The 22,625-nt window shown below is 41.7% G+C and overlaps 1 protein-coding gene across 1 annotated transcript in view; it reads left to right on the forward strand.

Annotated features, from left to right (window-relative positions):
* Nucleotides 1–22,625, forward strand: part of CPS1 (carbamoyl-phosphate synthase 1) — a 91,810-nt gene that overhangs the window by 18,815 nt on the left and 50,370 nt on the right. Inside the window, exons 7-20 of the mRNA XM_009956383.2 lie at nucleotides 2,942–3,031; nucleotides 4,090–4,218; nucleotides 4,752–4,858; nucleotides 5,254–5,395; nucleotides 6,347–6,424; nucleotides 7,930–8,028; nucleotides 8,733–8,828; nucleotides 12,917–13,106; nucleotides 13,195–13,352; nucleotides 14,129–14,257; nucleotides 17,193–17,337; nucleotides 17,722–17,932; nucleotides 19,004–19,202; nucleotides 21,376–21,552. Coding sequence (XP_009954685.1) covers nucleotides 2,942–3,031; nucleotides 4,090–4,218; nucleotides 4,752–4,858; nucleotides 5,254–5,395; nucleotides 6,347–6,424; nucleotides 7,930–8,028; nucleotides 8,733–8,828; nucleotides 12,917–13,106; nucleotides 13,195–13,352; nucleotides 14,129–14,257; nucleotides 17,193–17,337; nucleotides 17,722–17,932; nucleotides 19,004–19,202; nucleotides 21,376–21,552 — 1,950 coding nt within the window. The remainder of the gene's footprint in view (nucleotides 1–2,941; nucleotides 3,032–4,089; nucleotides 4,219–4,751; nucleotides 4,859–5,253; nucleotides 5,396–6,346; nucleotides 6,425–7,929; nucleotides 8,029–8,732; nucleotides 8,829–12,916; nucleotides 13,107–13,194; nucleotides 13,353–14,128; nucleotides 14,258–17,192; nucleotides 17,338–17,721; nucleotides 17,933–19,003; nucleotides 19,203–21,375; nucleotides 21,553–22,625) is intronic.

Here is a 22,625-nt window from a genome sequence, read left to right on the forward strand (position 1 = left end):
CTGAAAATGAAGTAAGCTATTCAATGTTGGTAATTACTGGATGTGATAATCTGTCTGTTGCCACATAGCTGTTTTCATGTAAATCAGCATACAGTAAGATTAGAAATCTGCTTATCAATTGTACACTAGGAGTGATTTTTTTAAATTATTTTTTTTTCCCTGCCTTCTTTAGATGCTAGTGGTATTGACTCTGTTTGCTAGTGTTGCCTATACAGGACAGGAAATCTAGAAAACTGCCACTATTTTGCAGGAACTTTTGTTGGAGATTTATTTTGTTGTATGTGATGGTCAGGATCCCAGAGCAGATGAGAGATATTTAACCACTTGAAGCTAAAAGGTCACTTCTGTCCACACATACAGCCCCATGTACTCTTTTTGTTCTCAGCACTATTGCCAGCAAGAGTTTCTACTCTCCCTGACTGCTGGCTCGCATCCTTCACACATCATCCTTTCAGACTGGGACAGTTTTTTATCGGCTGTGCAGTGAACAGAAGATTTCCCTCTTGCTTTAGAAGGAATATATTTTAACAGTTCCCTGATCCAGTTCTCAGTCTGGTTTCTGTCTAGACATACTCTCAGCCAGATGCAGAGGTCAGTGCTCTGCAGTACAGAGGAATACTAAGTGTGAGAAGTGGGGGAAAGGTTGTGAAGACAGCAACACCTAAAATCAGTCTTGCTGCTGAAGAAAATGTAGCAAATCATAGCCTAAGTAACTGGACAGAGAAGAGTTTTGAGAGTGAAGTAATTAAAATACCTCAAAGCAGTTTTGTCCCACAACTCCCTCTTGCCGTTAGAACTGCCAAGGAGATCCTTTGAGGGAGATCTTTGCTTCATAATGTTCTGCAGATTTTTTTTTAAAGTATGGATGTTGTGAGGATTTGAGGGGTCTCCAAAGCCCTTTTAAAAAGGATAGTGAGGTTTTCCTAAGGGGGTCTGGCACATAACACTAGGTTAGTTTCTGTGAGAACTGAGCACCTTAATCTTCTTGAGATTTTTGAAACCTACTTCGCAGAAGCCTGAAAGACAGCAGGTAGAAGACCCATACAGCTGCTGTGTAGTGATACAGTTCCACCATGGACTGTGCAGGTAGAATCCACTTGTGTATTGGTGACTGTGAAGAAGGTGTTGTATTTGATGTCAGGCACAGCTTTATATCAGAAGCCTTGAGTGATCTACCAAGACTCAATTTCAATGTGATTTCCATTCTACTCATTCTCAAAGAGAGATTGTGGGGTACTTTGCCATCTGATTGTGCAGTGTGAACTACAAGATATGTTCCAGCACAAGAATCTTTCAGCATTACACAGCAGAAGTCGCAACATCAGTGGCAACACTGCTCGCTCTGTGCAGAGTCATGTCCTCAAAGATGCATTAGGGAGCATTGGTTGTTCATGTGTTGCAGCTTGAAACCTTGTAGTGAAGAGAGGTGGCTCACCGCAGCCCATCTCTTCCACTCTTGCTCCTGACATGGCAGTAAGTCACTCCTGATGATGATCATAACTGTCCTCCCATAGGACATGCTCTTGCTTTCTGAAAATCTCCTCATCTCAATCTTTGAGAAGTAAAAAGCTTCAACAAGAGCTGAGTTAGGATAGCACAGAGGGAGGAGTTGCAATATTCTGCTAGTAAACTTCATCATGAGTACGCTGTAGAGGGGATATCTTTCCTTCAGGCTGATTGTAATCCTCCTATGAAAAGATTCAGTTTGTCACTCTGCACCAGGCATATTGGGCATGGATTTAACATCTTTTCATAAAGGGGCCCAGCTGTGGAATACGAATGCCAGGGAAGCTGATTACAAGGGAGTTACCTAGATTAAAAAAAACGAACCAAAACAAACCCACCCCACCCCCCAAAACAAACAAACCAACCCACCACCAAAACAAAACCCCGTCTTTGTTTTTCTTTTTTTCAGTGGTGTATTGCACAGGAGAAAAGCCACTTTGGATAAAGTACACATATCAATGTAAGCTTTCAGAAGCTAAGCATAACTGAAAGCACAGAGTTTGGTTTTAGAAGGAAGAAAGCTGCCTTACGTGCTTATTGATGAATAAGATCCCAGCCTGGTGTTAACTGCAGTTGTGTAACAAGTAATAATTCATCAAGCTTCAAAAGGAAGCTGTCCATAAATAACCTTGCATCAGTGCTTCAGCTGTCTGTCAATGTCTGCATGTTGCATTATCAAGGCCCATATAACATACAGTGATTTGACTTTACTCACTTCCATGCTGGTTTTGACCAATAGATAAGTGTGTGTACAAAGCATAATGGTCCAGATTTGGGACTGGTGACAATTTACTTTGTGCAATGCGTTAAGGAACAGCAGCTGGAAGAGGGGGAGAACTGTTCTCTACTATGTCAAACTGTCAGGTCCGTATGAACACAAGTCATGCTCAGTGACGTGCTTGGCCTGGTCTGTACTGCAGTGGTGCACTAGAGGTCACTTGTAGGGTATCTCCAGCTGTGCTATGCTTTGGTCTTACTGTGACTGGAAGGTCAGAGTGGTGTTTAATGTGATGGATCTGGAGCTGGTGTGAAGTAGCCTTATTCCACTGGCATCAGCAGGATGACTTCACTTTAGCTGAAAATCTCACTGTGTATCTGGCATTTCTCTTGGGCTGCAATAATCTGAGAACTGGCTTGCTGCTTCGCTGCTAATGAGGTGAAACAGAGGAAAAAAGTTTGTCATTAGCCATGGAAACAAGTGATTTCTTAGGAATTGCTGTTACTGCTGTAATCAACAATATATAAAAGAGCATTATAACTTCTACTTTCACAGAAAAATGAACAAAGAGCTAATATCTGCAGTACTTCTGGAGATTTCCATGTAAATTAAGTACTGGTTGCTTCATGTTGGTGAAAAGTTATTCTACCACCTATCTTCCCTGTTTTGGAGGCAGGGGCTGATCTGTCATTTTCAGCATGGTCTGTCTTCTTATAGGAAGTCAAGGTTTATGGCAGAGGGAATCCAATTAAAGTGGTAGCTGTTGACTGCGGGTTGAAGCACAATGTTATCCGTCTGCTCGTGAAGGTAGGCAGATGTCCTTTATCTCCTGTTTCGCTTTGGTAAGAGCCTTGCCTGTACTCACTAGCCTTCCTTCCACCTGGGCACATCCATTCTAGTAGCAGTTGCCCTCTTAAATTGAGGTACAATTTTTAGGATTACTTTTATCAACTGGGAGGTGTTTTTTGAACTTGGTGCACTGTATTGAGGGGATAAGGAAGAGGACTTGTGCAGCAGCCTCTCAGCCATGAGAAGAATTCCTAGAAGGTGAACTTTAAAAAGACAAGGCACAGCTTCCCTAAAGGACAACCAGGGAAGGTCAATCCAACATTGTAAAAAATAAATACATGAGGAAGAAATTTGGCAATGAGGGTGGTGAATGGCTGAAACAGGCCCAGAGAAGTTGTGGAATGTCTGTCCTTGAAGATGCTAAAAATTCAACTGACCAATGCCCTCAGCAACCTGCCCTAAAGTTGAAATTACCCCTGCTTTGCGATTACTCCTGAGGTCCCTCCATCCCAAGTTGTTCTTTAATTCTATGATTCTCTGAAAACATTTTCCTGCTGTTAGCACAGTGATGTAATAGTCCTTGTTTCTCTAGCCACACAGGAGGAATGAAGGCCATGTCCTCTTCTTCTCTAGATGTACAGTGTTTTCCTTTTCCTGTTTTTTGCTTTATGTGGATGTTTGTCCCATTTTTGATGTGCAGGACTATTTCTGGCATGTCATAGAACGAGGCTGTGAAGCCCTAATTTAGCAGTTAGGACAAATGCACCATGTAAAAGTGAATGTGTTATATATGTGTGCCTACACATGTATTTTGCATTCCATTAGTAAATTTTGATCTCATTAGTGAATTTCAGACAAACTTGACAAACACTGAGGTGGTACAAAGATACTAAGTCTAGCAGTTTTGTGAAAATAATCTGGTCAGATAGTGGAGAGAAGCCTCATTATTGTCCCTGCTAAAGGGATGACTGAAATCCAAACAACCTCTAGGACACGAGAGCATGGGAACAACCTGCTGACACAAATTAATTTGTTCCCCTCCTCCCGTCACTTCCTGTTCTTCTTTTTTTTCCTAGCGAGGTGCAGAAGTGCATTTAGTTCCATGGGACCATGATTTCACCAGTATGGAGTATGATGGGCTTGTAATTTCTGGAGGTCCAGGAGATCCCATGAAGGCCCAGGAGGTGATTCAGAATGTCAGAAAGGTACAGTGTAATAGCCATAGGTTGTTCATTCTTGTTTGCTTGCCTTTTTTTCAAATGCCTGAAATCTAAACAGTTGGCTGTGCTGACATGTTATGGACCAAATGTTGTTCAGTCATTTCAGCTGCCTGCGATATTCCTCATCTTGGTCCACTGGGAGTTGTTTCCAGACCAATAGTTGCAATAAGGCTGTACAGACCTTGGTGAACAATACATAGTAAACGTGATTGCCATGATTACTGTGCTGGTGCATTAAAGTACCCTGTGCTCTTTCAGGATCTCTGTGACCTTCTGAAAGAACAGACTGTAATGCAGTGTCGTTGCTTATTCCCCTCGAGTAGACCAAGACACCAAGCTGTGCTCTGAGGCTTCCCTCTGAAGCAGAGAGGAGGAAAGTTTCCTTTACAGGCTGTTGCCACCCCTGCATTCAGCTTTTCCCCAAACCTGTGTGGCTGCTGTGAGGGAACTAGCATGGTTGATGCTGGAATTGCTGGAGTGTCTTTGTTCAGCATCTACTGAAAACCTTTTAATTTTAGGTCCTGGAGAGCAATCGCCCAGAGCCCTTGTTTGGAATTAACATGGGAAATCTCATCATGGGAATAGCAGCTGGAGCTACTTCCTACAAGATGCAGATGGCCAACAGGTGCGGCAGCTCTTCTGCTTCCCAGGGCCCAGATAGACCAGCTCAGCACTGCAAAAGGCCACAGAGCAGCAGTGCTTTGCTTCTGAACTGCTTTAACAGGAGCTAGTGTGTCAGTAACGTTACTTCTTCATTCCAGCCATTCTCCTTACCTTTAAACTGCTATGTCATGCATTACTCTTTTTTTGAGGGTGTTTTGAAAGTATTTGATGTCATTGATCCCCATCAAACTGTAGGATAAGCAAGGTTTCTCCCAGGATTTGTCATTTCGAGATTGGCTGCCAGTATTGAACAGTGACTATTGAACTGCTGTTTATAGCCCCACAGTTATCAGCTCTTCCTAGTTGTGGCATTTGGACAAATCTGGCACTTCTGTTCTCTGATCTTTTCTTTTTCAGAGGACAGAACCAGCCTGTCCTAAATGCAGTAAATGGACAGGCTGTCATCACTGCTCAGAACCATGGTTATACCATTGACAGCTCTACCCTCCCACCTGGCTGGAAACCTCTCTTTGTGAATGCCAATGATCAAACAAATGAGGTGAGATCGTGCGTCCCAGATACCTGCATGTAGCAGTATCTAGTGAGCAAAGACTCTCTCAGAAAATCACTGGAAAGAGGGTATTTTCAAAAGCAATTTCCCCCATGGGAATATGCCTCTGCATTGTTTTATATAAATGCCCCACATGAAGTCTGGCAGATTGAACAGTGCTGTTCTGGCATAACCCGGTTATACTTCGCAGGATTGAGGAGCTTTCCAGCTGATGTTTTTCAAGTAAGTTGTTTGTCAGTTGCTGTTTACTTTGTCCTTACAGACATCTAAACAGACAAATGAGAAGTCTGTCTTTCCTCGCTCCAACAGAATCTAGAAGCACTGTCCCCAAACCCAATTTAGGTCCTTCATAGCTATTTTTTTTGTCCAGAGCAGTGGTCCCACTTCATCACAGCCCTGAAAACAACCAAAGGCAGAGATCATGTGCAAGGCCCTCTGTCAGTATTTAAAGCGAGTTATGGAAATCAAGAGCATAGCCAAACTCCATTTCTCCTGTGGCAGAACCAACCAGATCAGGATGGTAAAACCATTCATTCCATAACAGCCTTGTCCAAGGTGGTCTTTTCTTGCCATATATGCTTTTCTTCTCTGCCTGGTCCAGGATTTCCTCTGAAGGGAGACTAGTGTTTCTGCTCTGTTAAATACTTACAACATGGTATAGTGTTTGCTGTTGTAGTTAGTGATGTCTCTATTATGCTTCTCATCCACACACAGCTCAGTGGGTTACACAGGCATTGGAGTGTTAACAAAAGAGCAAGAGGCTCAGTGACTCTTCAGATAAGACATTGTTTGAAAACTGGGAATGAAATGGGTGTCAATTCGGCAGCCCCTAGAAACACACCAGTCCTTTTGCCTTCAGCACTTACAGGGATAAGGTGTGGCTTTCTGTTTTCTTATTTGCTTGCAAGGTGTCCAAGACGATTGTTTTTATTCCTGCAGGGAATTATGCATGAGACCAGACCAATTTTCACAGCACAGTTCTACCCAGATGCAAATCCTGGGCCAAGGGACACAGAGGTATTGTATGAGGGCTGATCTGGGCTTGCTTTCAGATGGAGTACAGATTTATATCATTATGTTGGTGGTGGTCCTAAATCTTGGTTTTGGAAATGTCAGGATCCTAACAGAGGACCCAGTCATGCATAGGCTTGTGTCTGCTTAGCTTGATCCACAGCTAATTACAATCAGCAGCAAGGAGTCTATTGACTTCTGTGTGCTTTGGATCAATGACTCCATTCATATGATGTGTGTGCTTTGAGTCCTGGTGGGATTATCTGTGTGTTGGAAGTTACTGAAGTGCTTAAGCCTTTGCAGGATCAGGCTCAAATCTCTTGTACCTGGGATGGTTGCAAAAGGAAAAGGATTTTATCTTGATAGAAAAAAATACTAGCCAGATGCTTTGTGATAAAATCATTAAATTTCTAATACACTTTAGTTCCACTTTCAAATTTTATAATTACTGTAGAGTTATGTAAATGGATTCACAGTTCCTCACTCTGGTTCTCCTAAGTGAAATGAAATTTTAATCCCCCATCTGTGACTTCGCACAAATTCTATAACAACTGGTTGCATAGTCACAGAGTATGACTAAGCAGCAAGAGGGGATGTGGAAGGCAGAGGAGGCATGTCTGAACATAAGTAAACTATTTAGCATTTCATGAGACAAAGATGGAAGAAAACATAGAAGTGCTTATTTTAATCTTAAGTTGATGATGTTGATTAAACCTGCAAGTAAATCTCTTGATATCAAGAAGTTTCATAGCAATCTGATTGACTAGTGAGTCTCAGAACTCAAAACAACCCTCAACCGTGTCTTTTTCCAAGGCTGTGCACTCCTACTGCTGCGTTGGGTTTGACAACATAGTGCCTATCCTGATAGGCTTTCAGGACCCATCTGTACTCTTTCCATGGGTAATTCCCAGCAGCAGCCAGCTTCAGAGGCTGCATGGACAGAAGCTCTGCAAGTGTGGGGTCAGGTGGGAAGCCTGTCCTGCTGCATGTAGCTGCCTGCATGCCAATGGTCATCATGCTGCCTCCCCTGCCTGGCCTGGCTGGAGAACACTTTTCTCACAGCTGCTCTGGGATCAACTCTGGAAGGACAATACTGATTTAGCACAACTGATGTTTAGATATACCTGTTCAGATCCTAGCTGTGTAGCAGGCTCCATTCTGGATGGTTCCCTTGAGCTAGTTAAGTCTATGCTCTTCTGTATTTTAGCTTTTGGTGCATGTTCATTTGTTACACTCCCAGCCGTATACAAGCAGAGCATACAGACGTGATTGATATGTGTTTTCTTCCTGATATGACTTCGCTTCCTTGAATGTAGCTTTGTCAGATATGTCAAAGTTGTTAAATACATTTCAAATAATGATACTCCCTTCTCTTATAGTGAAAATCTACCTTCTGCAGGCAGCAGAGCGGTTGATAGCTTGAGCTCACAAATGGCCTGGTTTTTCCTTCTTCGCTTGGTATTTATTTAGTTCCACTTTGGTGATTAAATACATATGTTTGTTTTTCCTAGTTCCTGTTTGATTCATTTATTTCACTGGTTAAAAGGGGGAAAGGCACTACCATTTCCTCTGTCCTACCCAAGGCTGGAGTGACAGCTTCCAGAGTGGAGGTCAGTGTACAGGTACTCGTTATTCATGCCTGTCAGTGAGGCTAGGAGCTTGTTAATTCCTAATGAACCCACAGTACAAAATGGCACAAAAAGCTGACCATGGGAGTCAAAGGAGGCTTCCCTTACAAAAGGCCTATCAGCTGCCTATCTCATAGTCATCAGGTGTCGCTTGTGTTATTAACTCTTTTCTTTGAGAAAGTTTTAATATCAGATGTTTCATGTATTTTCCTTTGTAGTTCTCCCAAGAAAGGTACTCTCATAGCATTATGTGAGGTGCCCTGGAATAAGCTGGCCATGAGATTTTTGTGCCAGCAGCATAATGTTAATGTTCTGTTGCTTAGAAAATAAGTCTGAAATTCCTAGTGTGAGCTGAGTTTCATACAGTTTTAATATCTTAGAAGGCAGCTGCACTTTGTGGGCAACCAAAGTGAGGCATGGTTGTCTACAAGCACATGATACAATTAAGAGGTTTATTGTATGCCTTATGCGTAAGTCATGTGTTTCTCTAACCAGAGATATATTGGAGAGAAGTCCAGTAGTAATGTTCTTAGAAGTAAAACTGCAGTGGTTTTGGATGTGATTTTTCTTCTCTTTTTAGAACTTAGGTTTTGTAATCTGAGACTCTTCAGTGCTGCACAGTCTCTGTTCACTTCATCATCCACTACAATGGGACTGATTTTTTACATGCTGTTTGACACTTCTAGGTCTCCAAAGTTCTCATTCTAGGATCCGGGGGTCTGTCGATTGGTCAGGCAGGGGAATTTGATTACTCTGGATCACAGGCTGTGAAAGCCATGAAGGTGAGAGGATACTCTGAAAATACTAAGCTCATGTAAGTGACTTTCTCTTCTCGCAGCTAACTGATCATCCAACTGAGATGTCACTGGGGCAGGGAAGCTGGTGAGAATAAATGACTGTAGGGAAATGTAGCAGTTTTGTTTGTGGACTTGATGTGAGTTGTGTGATGCAAGTTAACCACGCGGAATTATCTTCCATAAAGAGATGTTCTTGAGGTTTCTGTTGCAGTCTTCAAGCAGTTTGTTATTTGTGATGGTGACTGGTCACTCCAGGGTTGTCAAATTGAATGGAAATGAAGAGGAGGAATATGATCAGCTACACTGGAGCTGAAACTACTGAAACTTCTGTGGTATGCCAACACACTGCAAGGTAGACAAATAACAGCTGAATGGTTGGCTGCTGTCAAGACTGTTATGCAAAAGATTTTGAACCCCTTATCAAGGCAGGTTTTTTTAATTGTGTTTATTTTAAATGGTATTAACTTTTTAAAGATCGTATATGACAAATTTTGTTTCCAGAATAGATTCATAATCTTGAAAGGTATGAATGGAAAGTCATTCCTTTGGATGAATTTTGTCCTGTAAACTTACTACCTGTTTCCTATGTTCCCTTTCTGAGGACTGGAGAGCTGTATTATTCTGGAGCAAACAAAAAATGCATGTCTACTTCTGTACATGCCTGAGAAATGCATGCATTTAAAATGGTCCTTGTGCATGTTTGCCTGAAGCATCCTGCATAGTCCATTCACATGGTGGGTTTTGGGGTCTAATTTTCTCTGGCTGTTTCATGCTGCAAAAGTGCAAAGGTGAGGAAGGATAGCAGTGTTCCTGTGATGGATTTATTACTGGTAATGTAATAGTTGCACTACCTGGGCCCCCTAGTTCATGTCTGTGAAGGAGGAGAACTTGTTGAGGTCTGTCTGACTGATTCACAGCAGATGCAACCTTCAGATGAGGTGAAGATTGTGAGCAGCTCTGAGGCTGTTCTGGTGTCAGGGCCATTCTATTCCTGTGCTGACCCTGGAGTCAAGGAAGGAAAAAATCAATTACAGTAATCTTAAATATAATCTGGGGCTGCTCTGGGTGGTCTCAGTGTTACAACACATCTTGTATTGTATATGCTTTTTTTGTGTCCTGTATTGCTATTGCTGGCTACTAGTTCAAACTGGCCGTGTCACCAGGAAAACAAGAACAAGTTAGGAGTGGAGGATCCCAGAGCTGGTGAGCACAGATAATGACCTGAGTTGGAAAGGAGGCATCTCTCTCTCTTTTTTTTTTTTTTTTTTCTTTTTCTTCCCCCCCTCTTTCGTCCTTCAGACGGCTCTGGTTTGTGGAAGAAAGTGAGGTTTTTAATGATAAATCTCCCTAGCTTGACCTTCCACAGTGCTCTTTCCCTTCCCATGGCCACCAGCCAGCTGCTCTGATCTGCAGGCTGATCAGCCATTCCAGCGGCAGTGCTTGCACTTCCTGACTTTGCCTCTGGCAGAGTGATGTACAGTTGCATGTGAGAAAGAAGGTGGTTGGTCAGTGACTGCCAGGGGAAAGATGCAGAGCGAGGGTGGGAGAGAACAGGGACAAATAGCAGGAAACGAGACATTTCCTTCCCCTTTGACCTCTTCGTTGTTTTTTGTTATGAATAATCAATATTGATTCTCACTGGTGGAGTTCTGATTCATTCTGCTATTGTTGTTCTTCCTAGTCTCTTGGATGCTGATTCATTATAAGAAGGGGCTCTTGTTAATATTCAGTCCTATACAGTTAAATGGATGCCTCTTTAAAAGAGTAAAATCCTGTGGAACTGGGACTTCACGAGTCACTGAATTTGTATTTGCAAGGATATTCATCAAAGGCAGGAACATCCTCTGAAGAACAAGGCCTTGAAGCATCTGTGAACAACAGACACTGGCTTGTGGTCACCTGAAAAACCTGGATTACTTGCTGTGGGGATTCTCCCAACTGATCTAAATACAGTTGGATATTACATAAAAGGAGGAATGGAGGCATCCTGGAGTATTATTGATTCACTATTTTAATTAAGTTGTGACAAAGGTCTCCAATCAGGATGGGTAGTCATGGCACAAAGTGCTATGTGCTTATAAAAAATTATAAAGGCAGAAGTTGAAAGAAAGGTTTGCAAGGGCAAACAACAAGTTGGATTAAAACTCAGCATCCCAAACAACTGGACCAGAGGATGTGGTATGAGTGAAATGTGTCTCTTAGCACAGTAAGCATTAATTCTCTCATTAATTATATTCCTCGTCACTGCTAGCTGGTCCTTAAGACACTTTGCCCTACGTAAATAGGAAAGAAAGGGCTGAGATGTACAGATACTCCAGCTTGCTGGAAAGTGATGTACCTCTCCATCCCTTATTCATTACAACAGAGTTATAGCTATGAATTTCGGAATGAATTTATTGGAGAAGAATGTTTTGGTCAGAGATCTACCCTTTTACCTCAGCACTGCCATGAAAACTACCCAATTTGGGGTCATTTGTCTAAATCCACAATATTTTCTGTAAGGATTTTATCTCTTCTTTCGCTTGTCTGTTCCATACATTTGCAAGGGAAGTGTGCTTCAGTAAAAAAAAAAAAAAAAAATCCAACTTTTTGTGGGGAAAAAAGGTCAGCAGAAATTTATAGCCAGTCTTTAAGGTAGTATTTTAAGTTAACAAAGGAAGGAGAAGAAATGTAATCCGATACCTGAACTGAGCAGTCACAGCTGAGTGAGAATCCCACTACTCCAGGTAAGCTGTGTATTTATTCTCCCAAACCAATGGGTCAAGCAATCACAAAATTTAAACAAACACAGAAAAACCCTATGGCATTTCCATGCTTGTTGTGAACTGGGGAAAAATAGCAATTTCTATATTGGTGCCAACCACACTTCCATAGCATTTGCTCAAGGAGTGGCTGACTTAGTCTACCACACTTCTATTTCTTTTTACTTCCCTTTTTTTTTTTAATATCACAATTCCTGGTTTTAGTGAGTTGTTGTTTCTTAACCTTCACAACTTCCATGTAGCAAATCTTTCTCTTAAAATGTATTTTACATCTATAATTAGCATTTGCAAATGGTTGGTTTGTTTGTTTGTAGAAGTTTATTGCCTTACAAGAAGTTGATGGAGATTAGAGTGAGTTCCTGTAAAAGAGGCCACAGCCTTTACACATCCCAGTCCACCTTTTCAACATAGCAGTAATACATTGTTCTTTATCTGCTTGTGGTTGACATGGAATTTTAAAACTTGACCACACTCTGGTCTTATGATTATTAGCAAAACTTGATTGACTTCCTCATTACACAGTAATATTTCAAGAGTGAGGAGAGTTGATATGCTCAGCTCTGACTCAGATTTTTCTATTAATGAGCAGGCTGTAGTGAATTTCTGTCTGTAGCCTAAAGAATGGCAAAAGTCCCATTCATATAGCAGGAAACAAACTTTATTACCACTCTATCTCAATTTCTGATCTGTGACAGAAAAAAAAGTGTGAAGTTTTGGCTAACCTTAGTCTTACGTATAGAGGCAGATTTTGTCTTTTAGTGTGTGCAACATCAAATAAAAAGGTTATGGGGCAAGATTTTTAAAGTGATAACACCAGGAAAATGAAAGTATCTTTATGGAAAGGCAAAGCAAAAGATGTATTCTTGTACCGTTACTAGTTGGTACAAAAATCTGAGAACTACCTGGATACCCACGATCAAAGACCTACTGCTTGGCAAGAAAAAAATGGGTTTTGATTAAGTTTTTCTTTGTCACTTTAGTCCAACTTCCAACAGAATACAGGCATGATTATGCTGGAGTTTGTTCCTGTCTCCCCTATGTAACTCCTAAATGTGTTGAACAATTTTAGCCAAATTTCTGAATCAGGTGGGAATCTCCATTACCTCCAGATTCACAGACAGGCAGGGGCACAAGAGTAAAGAATTGGCATTGGCTCAGCCTGGTACAAGATAACAGAAATCCCTTATGGGAGGATACATAAGGAGCCAGGCTTTTTAAATTCTGCAGTTGGCAAATTGCTTGTTGAACGCCATCTCTCCTTGCTGCTTTTTCCGCATATGCCTAGTTTTAATGCAGATTTTCACTTTTCAGGAAGAAAATGTGAAAATTGTCCTCATGAATCCCAATATTGCTTCAGTGCAGACCAATGAGACTGGCTTAAAGCAGGCTGATGCTGTCTACTTCCTCCCCATCACTCCACAGTTTGTCGTAGAGGTCATTAAGGCAGAGCGTCCTGATGGATTAATTCTGGGCATGGGTGGCCAGACTGCTCTCAACTGTGGTGAGTACGATACAGCTAGTCAATATCTTTTGAATACTTTCTTCATCTACCATCAGTCCTCAAAACCATGGCTTTGTTTACTCTGCAGGAGTGGAACTCTTCAAGCAAGGAGTCTTGCAGGAGTATGGTGTGAAGGTCCTAGGTACATCAGTTGAATCCATCATGGCTACAGAGGATAGAAAGCTTTTTTCCGATAAACTGACTGAGTTAAATGAAAAGATTGCTCCTAGCTTTGCAGTGGAATCGGTAAATCAGATAATTTTAAAGACGTGATTACTGTTAACCCATTTAGTTATTAAAAAAATAATTCTAGCTTTGAGTGAAAGCTGAACACAACTGTGGATACTGTAGTTTGTACACTTTCATCAACACTCCACGGTGACTGATGTGCTTCACCATGATTTAAAATGAGTGAAAATGCAATTAAGCACTTAGAAAGCCTAAGCTAAGTTAGCCATTGACAAGAAAAGTAAATTAGGTTGAGGAGACTTCTGTGCTGTAGCACAGAAATATATATAACATGTCAGTGGCTGCCTTTTTTTTTTTTTTTTTTTTAAATCTTGCACAAGCCATTTAGACCTAGGATTTCAGGTCCTCAAAATCAGCAGTACTGAAATCCTTCTTGAGGACAGGAGTGTGAAAACAAAAAATTGGTCCACTGTGAAGACCTGTTTGAGTTTGGAGGAGACGAAAAGGTCTTAAACCAGGATGTCTGCTGAAGGGGTTATTTCGTGCTAAAGTCTGTGAAGACAGAGCAGGTAAGGACACTGTCCATGGAACGTCAGCAAGGAAATCCACACTTAACTAAGAACAGAAGTTACCTCCTTGAGTCCATGTTCCCGTTTTCTGCTGTTTGGCAGAGCAAAGCAATGTTGCAAAGACAACGTCTATTCTTTTATTTTTATCTTCAGACAGCTTAGTGTCTTACTAATGTGATTGCCAGTTAACAGTGTAACCAGAGTTGAAGACTATTAGTCTTAATTGTTATCATATCTCTGAAATGTATTCCCCTCTCCTTTAAGATTGAAGATGCTCTGAAGGCAGCTGAAAAGATTACCTACCCAGTCATGATACGTTCTGCTTATGCCCTTGGTGGTCTGGGGTCAGGCATATGTCCTGATAAGGAAAGCTTGATGGACCTTGGTACAAAGGTACGTCTGTGGTTGCAAGCTCTGGGAATAGAGCTGAAGATGTGATTTTCTTAAATATTCTTCTAATAGTCACAAACATTGGAATTGTACATACGCTATCTTTCATCTTATCTGTAAAATGTTGTCCTGATTCCTTCTAATACTCTCTTTTCGTAATTCCTGCTGACTTGGGTAATGAAAATAGTTGGATGACAGATCTGTTAAATGTATTGGAAATGAGTCCTAATTTGAGCAGGCCTAATTGTTTCAGCAATTTTGGCCTGAAAAGAAATGTAGGGGACTATATTCACCTGCTTCCAGGAGTAAATGGCACATGAAAGATGTCAAGGAAGTTGAAACATTTGAAGTGTTGAGTGATAATCTAGTATCAGGGACAGAAGAGTTGAGAAGCTTGGGCCTCTGCTGTGTTTCTGTCTAAAGACTGTATTTTTGTTAGGTCAAAAGCTCGTGTAGAGATTTAATAGGATGACACTTAATTTGACATCCACCAGCTGTTGCTGGCTATGAAGAGACAGCTCTCTTTCTGTAGGAAATCTGGGGTTGTTTTTGATAAATTTGCTGTGAAAAGTAAACAGATGATTGGGGAAAACAAAACAAAAGCTTTTTTTCCTTGAGGAAAATACAGACTTTTAGGAAATAAGTCTTGATCAGTTGGTCCCTAAAATTCTCTGTCTTTTCCTGATTTGGTGAACCTCTTAATCTTTCATATATCTCTAGAAAGAAATAATGCTGATGCCAGTAAGAGCTGTTTGTGAAAATGAAATTTTTGTATTCCTCCACACTGCTGTCATGCAAACAGACTTTGCATCTAGTGTGCTTAGTGCTGAACAAATATCTGCTGAGGCAGTGTCAGTTGCAGGGAGGCTCAGTGGACAGGACACACTGTGGAGGCAGTAGGTGCAGTAATCCCATTTTATGGATTGATGGTTGAGGTTGGAAACACTTTACTTGTCCAAGCTCACCCGTGGCCTGTGTTTAGAGAAAGAAAAAATTCACCCAGAAACCCTTTAAACACTGATAGGCTTAGGGCACCGACCACCTCTAGGAAGCCTGTTCCAGTGTTTGACCCCCCCTCTTGGTAAAGAAATGCTTCCTAATGTCCAGTCTGAACCTCCCCTGATGCAGCTTTGAGCCATTCCCACTCATCCTGTCACTGGATAGCAGGGAGAAGAGCTCAGCACCTCCATCTCCACTTTTCCCACTCAGGAAGCTGCAGAGAGCAATGAGGTGGCCCCTCAGCTTGCTTTTCTCCGAAGTAGACAAACCCAAAGTCCTTAGCCGCTCCTCACAGGACATTCCTTCCAGCCCTTTTCACCAGCTGTGTTGCCCTCTACTGGGCGCATTTGGGGACCTTCACATCTTTCTTAAATTGTGGGGCCCAGAACTGAGGTGAGGCCGCACCAAGGCTGAATACAGTAAGATAATCACCTCTTTTGACTGGCTGGTCGTGCTGTGTCTGATGCCCCCCAGGATGGGGTTTGCCCTCTTGACTGCCAGGGCACAGTGCTGGCTCTTGTTGAGCCTGCTGCTGCCCAGCACCCCCAGATCCCTTTCTGCAGGGCTGCTCTCCAGCCGCTCCTCTCCCAATTTGTACTTGTGCTCACTTACTCTGTCCTAAGTGCAGAATCCAGCGTTTCGACTTGTTAAATTTCATCCCATTAATCATAGCCCAATGCTCCAATCGATCTAGATACCTCTGAAAGGCCTCCTGTCCCTCGAGAAAGTCAATGGCACCTCCCAGTTTGGTATCAATATTTCAAAATTTATAGTGAAAACCAATTTGGGTCTTGTTGAATTAGCTCAACTTTGGATGCTCATTTTCACAGCCCCACAGAAACTCCCTTTTCAGTTATAAAGATGATCTGTAGTAATTCTGTGAACTGGATTTTCAGATGCTGGACTCGGAGTTGTATGTAATTCAGGTAACTGAACAGCTATGGATGTTTCACAGCACAGCTAGTTCAAGTAATCTGGCCTTGAGTTCATGTCTCCTAAGTCTGGTCATTTTGAGTGAGAGCAGGCAATATGCAGTAGCACAGGAGCAGCATAGATTGTTTTACAAGTGTGGTTAGGTGTTCCCACCACACGTTTAGTGCCTGCTTAGGCCAGGTGTGAAGTACCGCTCCTCAAAGTCTTTATTTTTTCTGTGTGCGAGTTTGGCAACTGAGCTAAGGGCAACACTTGAATAACAGCTTAAGCTAACTACAGAGGGGACTGGACTGAAGACTGATTCATGGGCAGTATTAAAACAAGAAGCTTTGCTAAAGGGTGGATTGATTGCCTGTTACTTTCTAGGATTTTAAGGGAGGATTGATTGATGCTTTTTATCTGTTAATATTAAGGCCATTTATTCACTTAGATTATGCTTATTTACCAACAAACTATAGTTCTCAATTTTTCTCTTTGCGCTGAGGAGTGCTTTTGAGATTAGTTTAAGAATAAATCACAAATCTTGCTTCTGGTTAGTATGCCAATGATAAGCAGCATTATTAGTGCTATTAATGACATAGTGTTCGCTGGCGCCCACGCTCCCCATCACTTAATCATTTAGCTTTCTGCAGAGTTCTCATGTAGAAGTCCATGGCGCTGCCCACATACACAAACAAAAGCATGTCTGTTGCATGATTGAAGCCTTTGATGTTTTTATGTTCTTATTTGTTATTTATATGCCATTTCAAGCTCACATGCCGTGCCTTATTTTCCCATCAGATCACATAAATATTTTCTATGCCTTTCAAATGAGGCTAATGCAAAAATTTTTCTTTAAAAAGACCAGAAATGCTGGTCATTGGTGCTATGAACTTTGCTTATCTTCATCTTTCGATTTTCATGTTGGTCTAGGATGTCTGGAGATAAGCCACAGGTGTCTTAAATAGGGAACATGTTCTAATAAGGTTTTCTCTTTTACTGTTCATTTTCCCTAACATATTTCCAGGCATTTGCAGTGACTAACCAAATTCTGGTGGAAAAGTCAGTTGTTGGCTGGAAGGAGATAGAGTATGAAGTTGTGAGAGATGCTGCTGATAACTGTATTGCTGTCTGCAATATGGAAAACATTGATGCTATGGGAGTCCACACAGGTAGGCTTGGGCACAGGGTGGCTCTCTGGAAATGGCTCGTTAACTTTTTTTTTATGCAGTGCCTTTCTGCCTGCTGTTATTGACATAGTTTTATGATGGATGAAGTGGGCTCTAGAATACTCTTCAGGTCAGCAGAGTGTGAAACAGATAGTGTTATGCTAAACCGACCCCTGTGATCCCATTTTCCATAAGATTACCTGGCCTCTCCAACTCTGGGCTGCTAACTATCTGTGGTTTTCATCAACTGTGTATCCACAGGTTTGAATGTCTGTGGTAACTTCATTACTAGCAATGGCTTAGCAAATGAAAGTGACCTATGTGGCTAGAATTTGGTGCTGCTGAGCTGCTTCTCATTTTCCTTCTCTGCTACCTTGTGACAAACAGGAGATTCTGTTGTAGTGGCTCCAAGCCAGACACTCACTAATGAGGAACTTCAGATGCTGAGGGATCGTGCCATCAAAGTTGTCCGACACTTGGGCATCGTGGGAGAGTGTAATATCCAGTTTGCTCTACATCCAGCTTCCCTGGAGTACTACATCGTTGAAGTTAATGCCAGACTCTCGAGAAGTTCAGCTTTGGCCTCCAAGGCAACAGGGTAAGATTATTTGAAAAACCCCAAAACACTACAGAGCAAATGAGTAAACAAAAACTGAGGGAAGAAGAACAGAAAGAGAGAATTACCATAAGGGACTTGGGTCTGTTTAGTATTTAAATATATAATGACAGCTGCAAGGAAGAAGAATTCCTGCCTCTGCTCTCTGTGCAGTTAAGGCAAGGAGGTGCAGGCATAATTTTCAGCAAGGAAGACTGAAGTTGGTTCTTGGGGAGAACTGTAGACCGATCAGGTCAGTAAGGTGCAGACTTTTGCATGGGAAGCTTCTAAGAACAGTTCTTGTTAGCATCTGCTAGGATTGATGCTTGGAGAGTCAGTCCTACTGGGAGATGAAGAAGGGGTTAGTGAGCCCTCCAGGTCCATTCTGGCCTGCTGATGCTGTTATTACAGATGGAAGAAAACCCAGTGCGGGTGTGTGGAGGAGCTTAATAGCTGCCCTTACAAAGCATATCCGCTGTATCCATATGTTTGCTGCAAATCATCTCTGAGACTCAGAGGACACAGTTATTAATGAGCTGTCTGTCAGACTGATGCAAATGGTATTGCTAGCTGCCTTTGTTTTGTTGGCTAATCATAAACTAATCAAGGTAGGGATGGTCAGAGCAGGCTGTTTAAAAATTGGCTTCTTAGTTGCACTTTGCAGATGCTTTTAAGAGGTACAAAGTAATCTCTAATTTGCCATTCTCAACAGCTCTTGTGGTTGTTGATGTGCCGTAGCAGACTGGAAATAAGCTGTGATGTTGAACAGTGGGTGTTTGTTTTCTGTTTGGATGACAGACTTGCAGCCAAACATACCTGTTGTGGTCTTGCTGTGGGTCTGACAAATACTTAAAATGGTGGCTTCACAGATAATAAAGCAAGTCCCAGATCTAGGTAGGTAGCTCTACGATGTCTTAAAGTAGGAAGCTGGACAGGCCCTGCTGTGCTTGAGGAACCTTCCATTGTGTTGAGGAGGGGAAAATCACTTTGCATCTATTTAATTTGATCAACTGAGGGATTTGCAAAAGCAAAGTAGTTCCCACTCTGTTATTCTCTACTTTTCATCTATGACAGGTATCCATTAGCATTCATTGCTGCCAAAATTGCCTTGGGGATCTCCTTGCCAGAAATCAAGAATGTCGTTACGGGAAAAACCTCTGCCTGCTTTGAGCCTAGCCTGGATTACATTGTTACCAAGATCCCCTGCTGGGATTTGGACCGTTTTCAGCACATGTCCAACCGTATTGGAAGCTCCATGAAGAGCGTAGGAGAGGTGAGTGCATGACTCTCTCCTTCCCTTCCATTCCACCACTTGGGAAAGTAATTTCTCTTTCTTTGAAATCCTCAGAATATTTATCTTCAGGGACCTAATGGCTTTTGAAGATAGTTATTCAGCTCAAATGATTTTTATCCAGCGCTATAATTTGTTGAAATGAGTTAGAACTATGTAATCTTGGATGTCACAGTGTGGATTCATAAGTGGTCTGACTCAGAAGGAAAGAGACCACTTTGGATCACCTGAGGTTGACTTCATTTTTAACACTCACTGCAGGACTCTCAGAGTTATTTTTTGTTTGAGGTTCTGTAGTGGTGGTTAATTAAGAGTATAACTTCAGGAGATGTAGTCTGTTAAGATTTTTTTCAGTGATGCTGACGAGCCACAGCTTCTGATTGTTCCCATAGTTGTTTGTCCCCTCTGTTAAAACCATGTGCCAAATCTCAGTCTACTTCTGCTCTTGAAATCCAAACACAACCTGTAATCTTGTTCTGAAGTTTTGACTTCTCTTCATGGTCAGGTCTCATATCTGGAACAGGACAGTGTGACTTTTAAACCCTGATTTTAAGGTGTCTGGGATAACAACAGCATTTTCTAGACCATGTTTTAAGAGGAGAGAAATGAAGCAAAATGGGTTAGTTACCCACTTAATTAGTGGGTAATTAGTTAATTACATATCAGCTACCAAAGTAAAATAATTAGTTGTATATTTTTTCAGCTGCCTTTTTTCCCTAATGCTTTTCAAGTAGCTATTTTATTTAAATTATTTTGACACACGAGACCTTCCTAACATCAATTCTGCCTTTCTCAGGCAACAAACCTTCATCATCACTGGAAAGAATAATTAGAATTTGATTTTTCAGTGGCAGTTTTGGCTTTTAATGGCAATGAGAAGTTTGGGGTTTTTTCAGTGAGTTGATGCTTACTGGTATTGACCTTCTCTGCATAGGGGTTTTTTTGAGTGGTCTGTAGAGCTGGGGTTCCTAAGTACAGTTTGCTGTAAATGCTTCCTGGCCATAAACATTTGTGGGAGGAAGTATTGAGTCCTTCCAGTGGTCATATTACAAATGCAGAACTGCATGAAGCCCCTGTCCTTCTCAAGGCAGGATGCTGGGTAAAGGGAGGGGGGAGATACAGGAAGAGTCAGTGCTCCAACTGTGCAGGTCTATGACTGCTGGGGGGTGAACTGAAACAGGGATGGAGAAACTTAAGAGATGCAGTTTGCAGTTGGTGGAGGTACTCAGCAAAATGTCGGTCTCCAGGACCTGTGAGTAGGAGAGGATGTCTTTGAAGCAGGGTTTCTTGCCGCTGTGTGTCTATTAGTATGGCACAATCATCTCCCTAGGCCTGAACTAGAAGCCGGACCATGGCACCTACTGCATTTTTATTAGCTGAGCAGTCTGGCCTGGTCTGTTTTTTTCCTGAGCTCTCTTGTGCTGGGCAGTGGGCCTGAAGTGGTGAAAAAAGAGAAAACAATATTATTTTTTTCTTTGACGTTTTTCAACATTGTATTTGAGAAGATTTTTATGCTGTTAGGGTTTCACTGGGAAATAAAAATGTAGAAACTTGAGAAAGGGCTCTGTTACCTCACAGATTTCCAAAGAGAAAGGCTTGTTTTTTTTATTAGATGTGATGTCAAAATTGAAGAAGGGGAAACTCCAGTGCTACTATGCCAAGGAGGAGTAATCCTTTAAGAGAGCCCTCACAGAGGAGAGTCACTGTTAAATGTAATTTAAAGGAAGAGCATATTTCTTTGAACCTTAGAATTCCCACAGTGAGTTTCTATTTCTAACAGGTTGTTAAACAGAAATATCCATCTGTATTACTACACCCATGCTGCTGCATAATGCTTCCCTCTACTTAAGTGCTTCAAAGCAGTTTACAGAGAGCAGCTGCTTCCTGTATTTTACAGATGGGGAGACAAAAGCAGAAAGTCACTAGTCTGAAACTGTTGAAAATATTGGCAGAGTCAGGCCTAGAAATGGGACTCCCAAGACTCAGTCAATTGTAGCTGTCTTAAAGCCAGCAGCACTGTCTTAGGGAGGAGGTCTAAAGGCTGTAAGCTTTCTGTATGTCTATCTTCGTGGTTTAAATTTGCACTCCTCCGTTGTTCAGTGGATAGCTAGGCAGCAGCTCACCATAGCTAATGTGGAAGTGCTCTCCATTACAGGTCATGGCTATCGGACGCACTTTTGAAGAGAGCTTCCAAAAGGCCCTGAGAATGTGCCACCCATCTGTAGATGGCTTCACTTCACATCTGCCTGTGAATAAAGCCTGGCCAACCATCGTAGATCTCCAGAAGGAACTCTCAGAGCCATCCAGCACTCGGATATACGCAATAGCCAAGGTAACAAAAGATAGAAACCCTTTGACCTATGTCCCATGAATTATAGCTACCAGATTGAGTCAACTGAGGTGACAGATTCTTCACCCCCTTGCTTCCCTGTGTCAAGCACACTGGGACCACTTTGTGTAGGATCCTTGTTGTTGAAGTACAGATACTTGCTATCGCATGTAATTTCCTCTGCAGGACATAATATCTGAGTGGGTATATGACTTTAATTTTTCCTGCTGACATCTGTATTTTCCTGCATCTTCTGTATTCAGGTAATGTGTTTGCCTTTTGGTACAATCTTAGACAATGTTCACTGCATTCAGCAGCAGGTACATTCCTGTGTTCTGGAACTTCAGTTTGTAACTGAGTGTTGATGGAGACCTGGATCAGTTTCCTTTGCTTGTTCCTGTTTGCTAAATATTGTCTAATGTTCAGCCTTGATTTACATTGGTGTAACTGTCAGTCAAAGCTGGCCAGTTTTGTAGATTACCATTAATTTATAGGAAGGAAAAAATTAATATCTTTTTGAGAACTGAAACAAAGGATGATAAAGAATGGCAAGCTGCAGTCTGTGAGACTGCTGTCTTTTTGCAATTCTTGCATTGGTATGGACCTGAAACTAAAAAAAAAATATTAAAACTTTGTTAAATATAGCATACAGGAAATTTCCTGTTCTTTGAGATAGGCTAAACTTCCCCTAGCATTCTTTTAACCCCTCTCCTGTCACACTGGGCAAATCACTTCATCTTTCAAGGTGTCTGGGTAATAGGGGTGGGGTGGGGTGTTACTGTAAGGGAAGCTAGGGCATGAAATTATTTTTTCTCTTCAGCTCCACAGTGTTTCCCTGTGTATATAACCTGGTAAATGTGGGGTTAGTTACTTTACAAGGTAGGTGCAATTTCACGCTTTGATTTTACTGCAGCTAACTTGCCTGTTTGTCCATACCATCTATGAAGAGGAGGGGACAGCTGTCTTTTATAGCTCATACTTACCTATTGTTTTATTTTAAGATTGCAAACCTTCCTGGCAAGGAATGCCCAGTTACTACTTTTTGTGCCTCTGATTTTGTGTCGGGCTCTCTTTAT

Source organism: Leptosomus discolor, chromosome 5 (genome assembly GCF_034619465.1).
Source record: "Leptosomus discolor isolate bLepDis1 chromosome 5, bLepDis1.hap2, whole genome shotgun sequence".
In the NCBI taxonomy this organism is placed as follows: domain Eukaryota; kingdom Metazoa; phylum Chordata; class Aves; order Leptosomiformes; family Leptosomidae; genus Leptosomus; species Leptosomus discolor.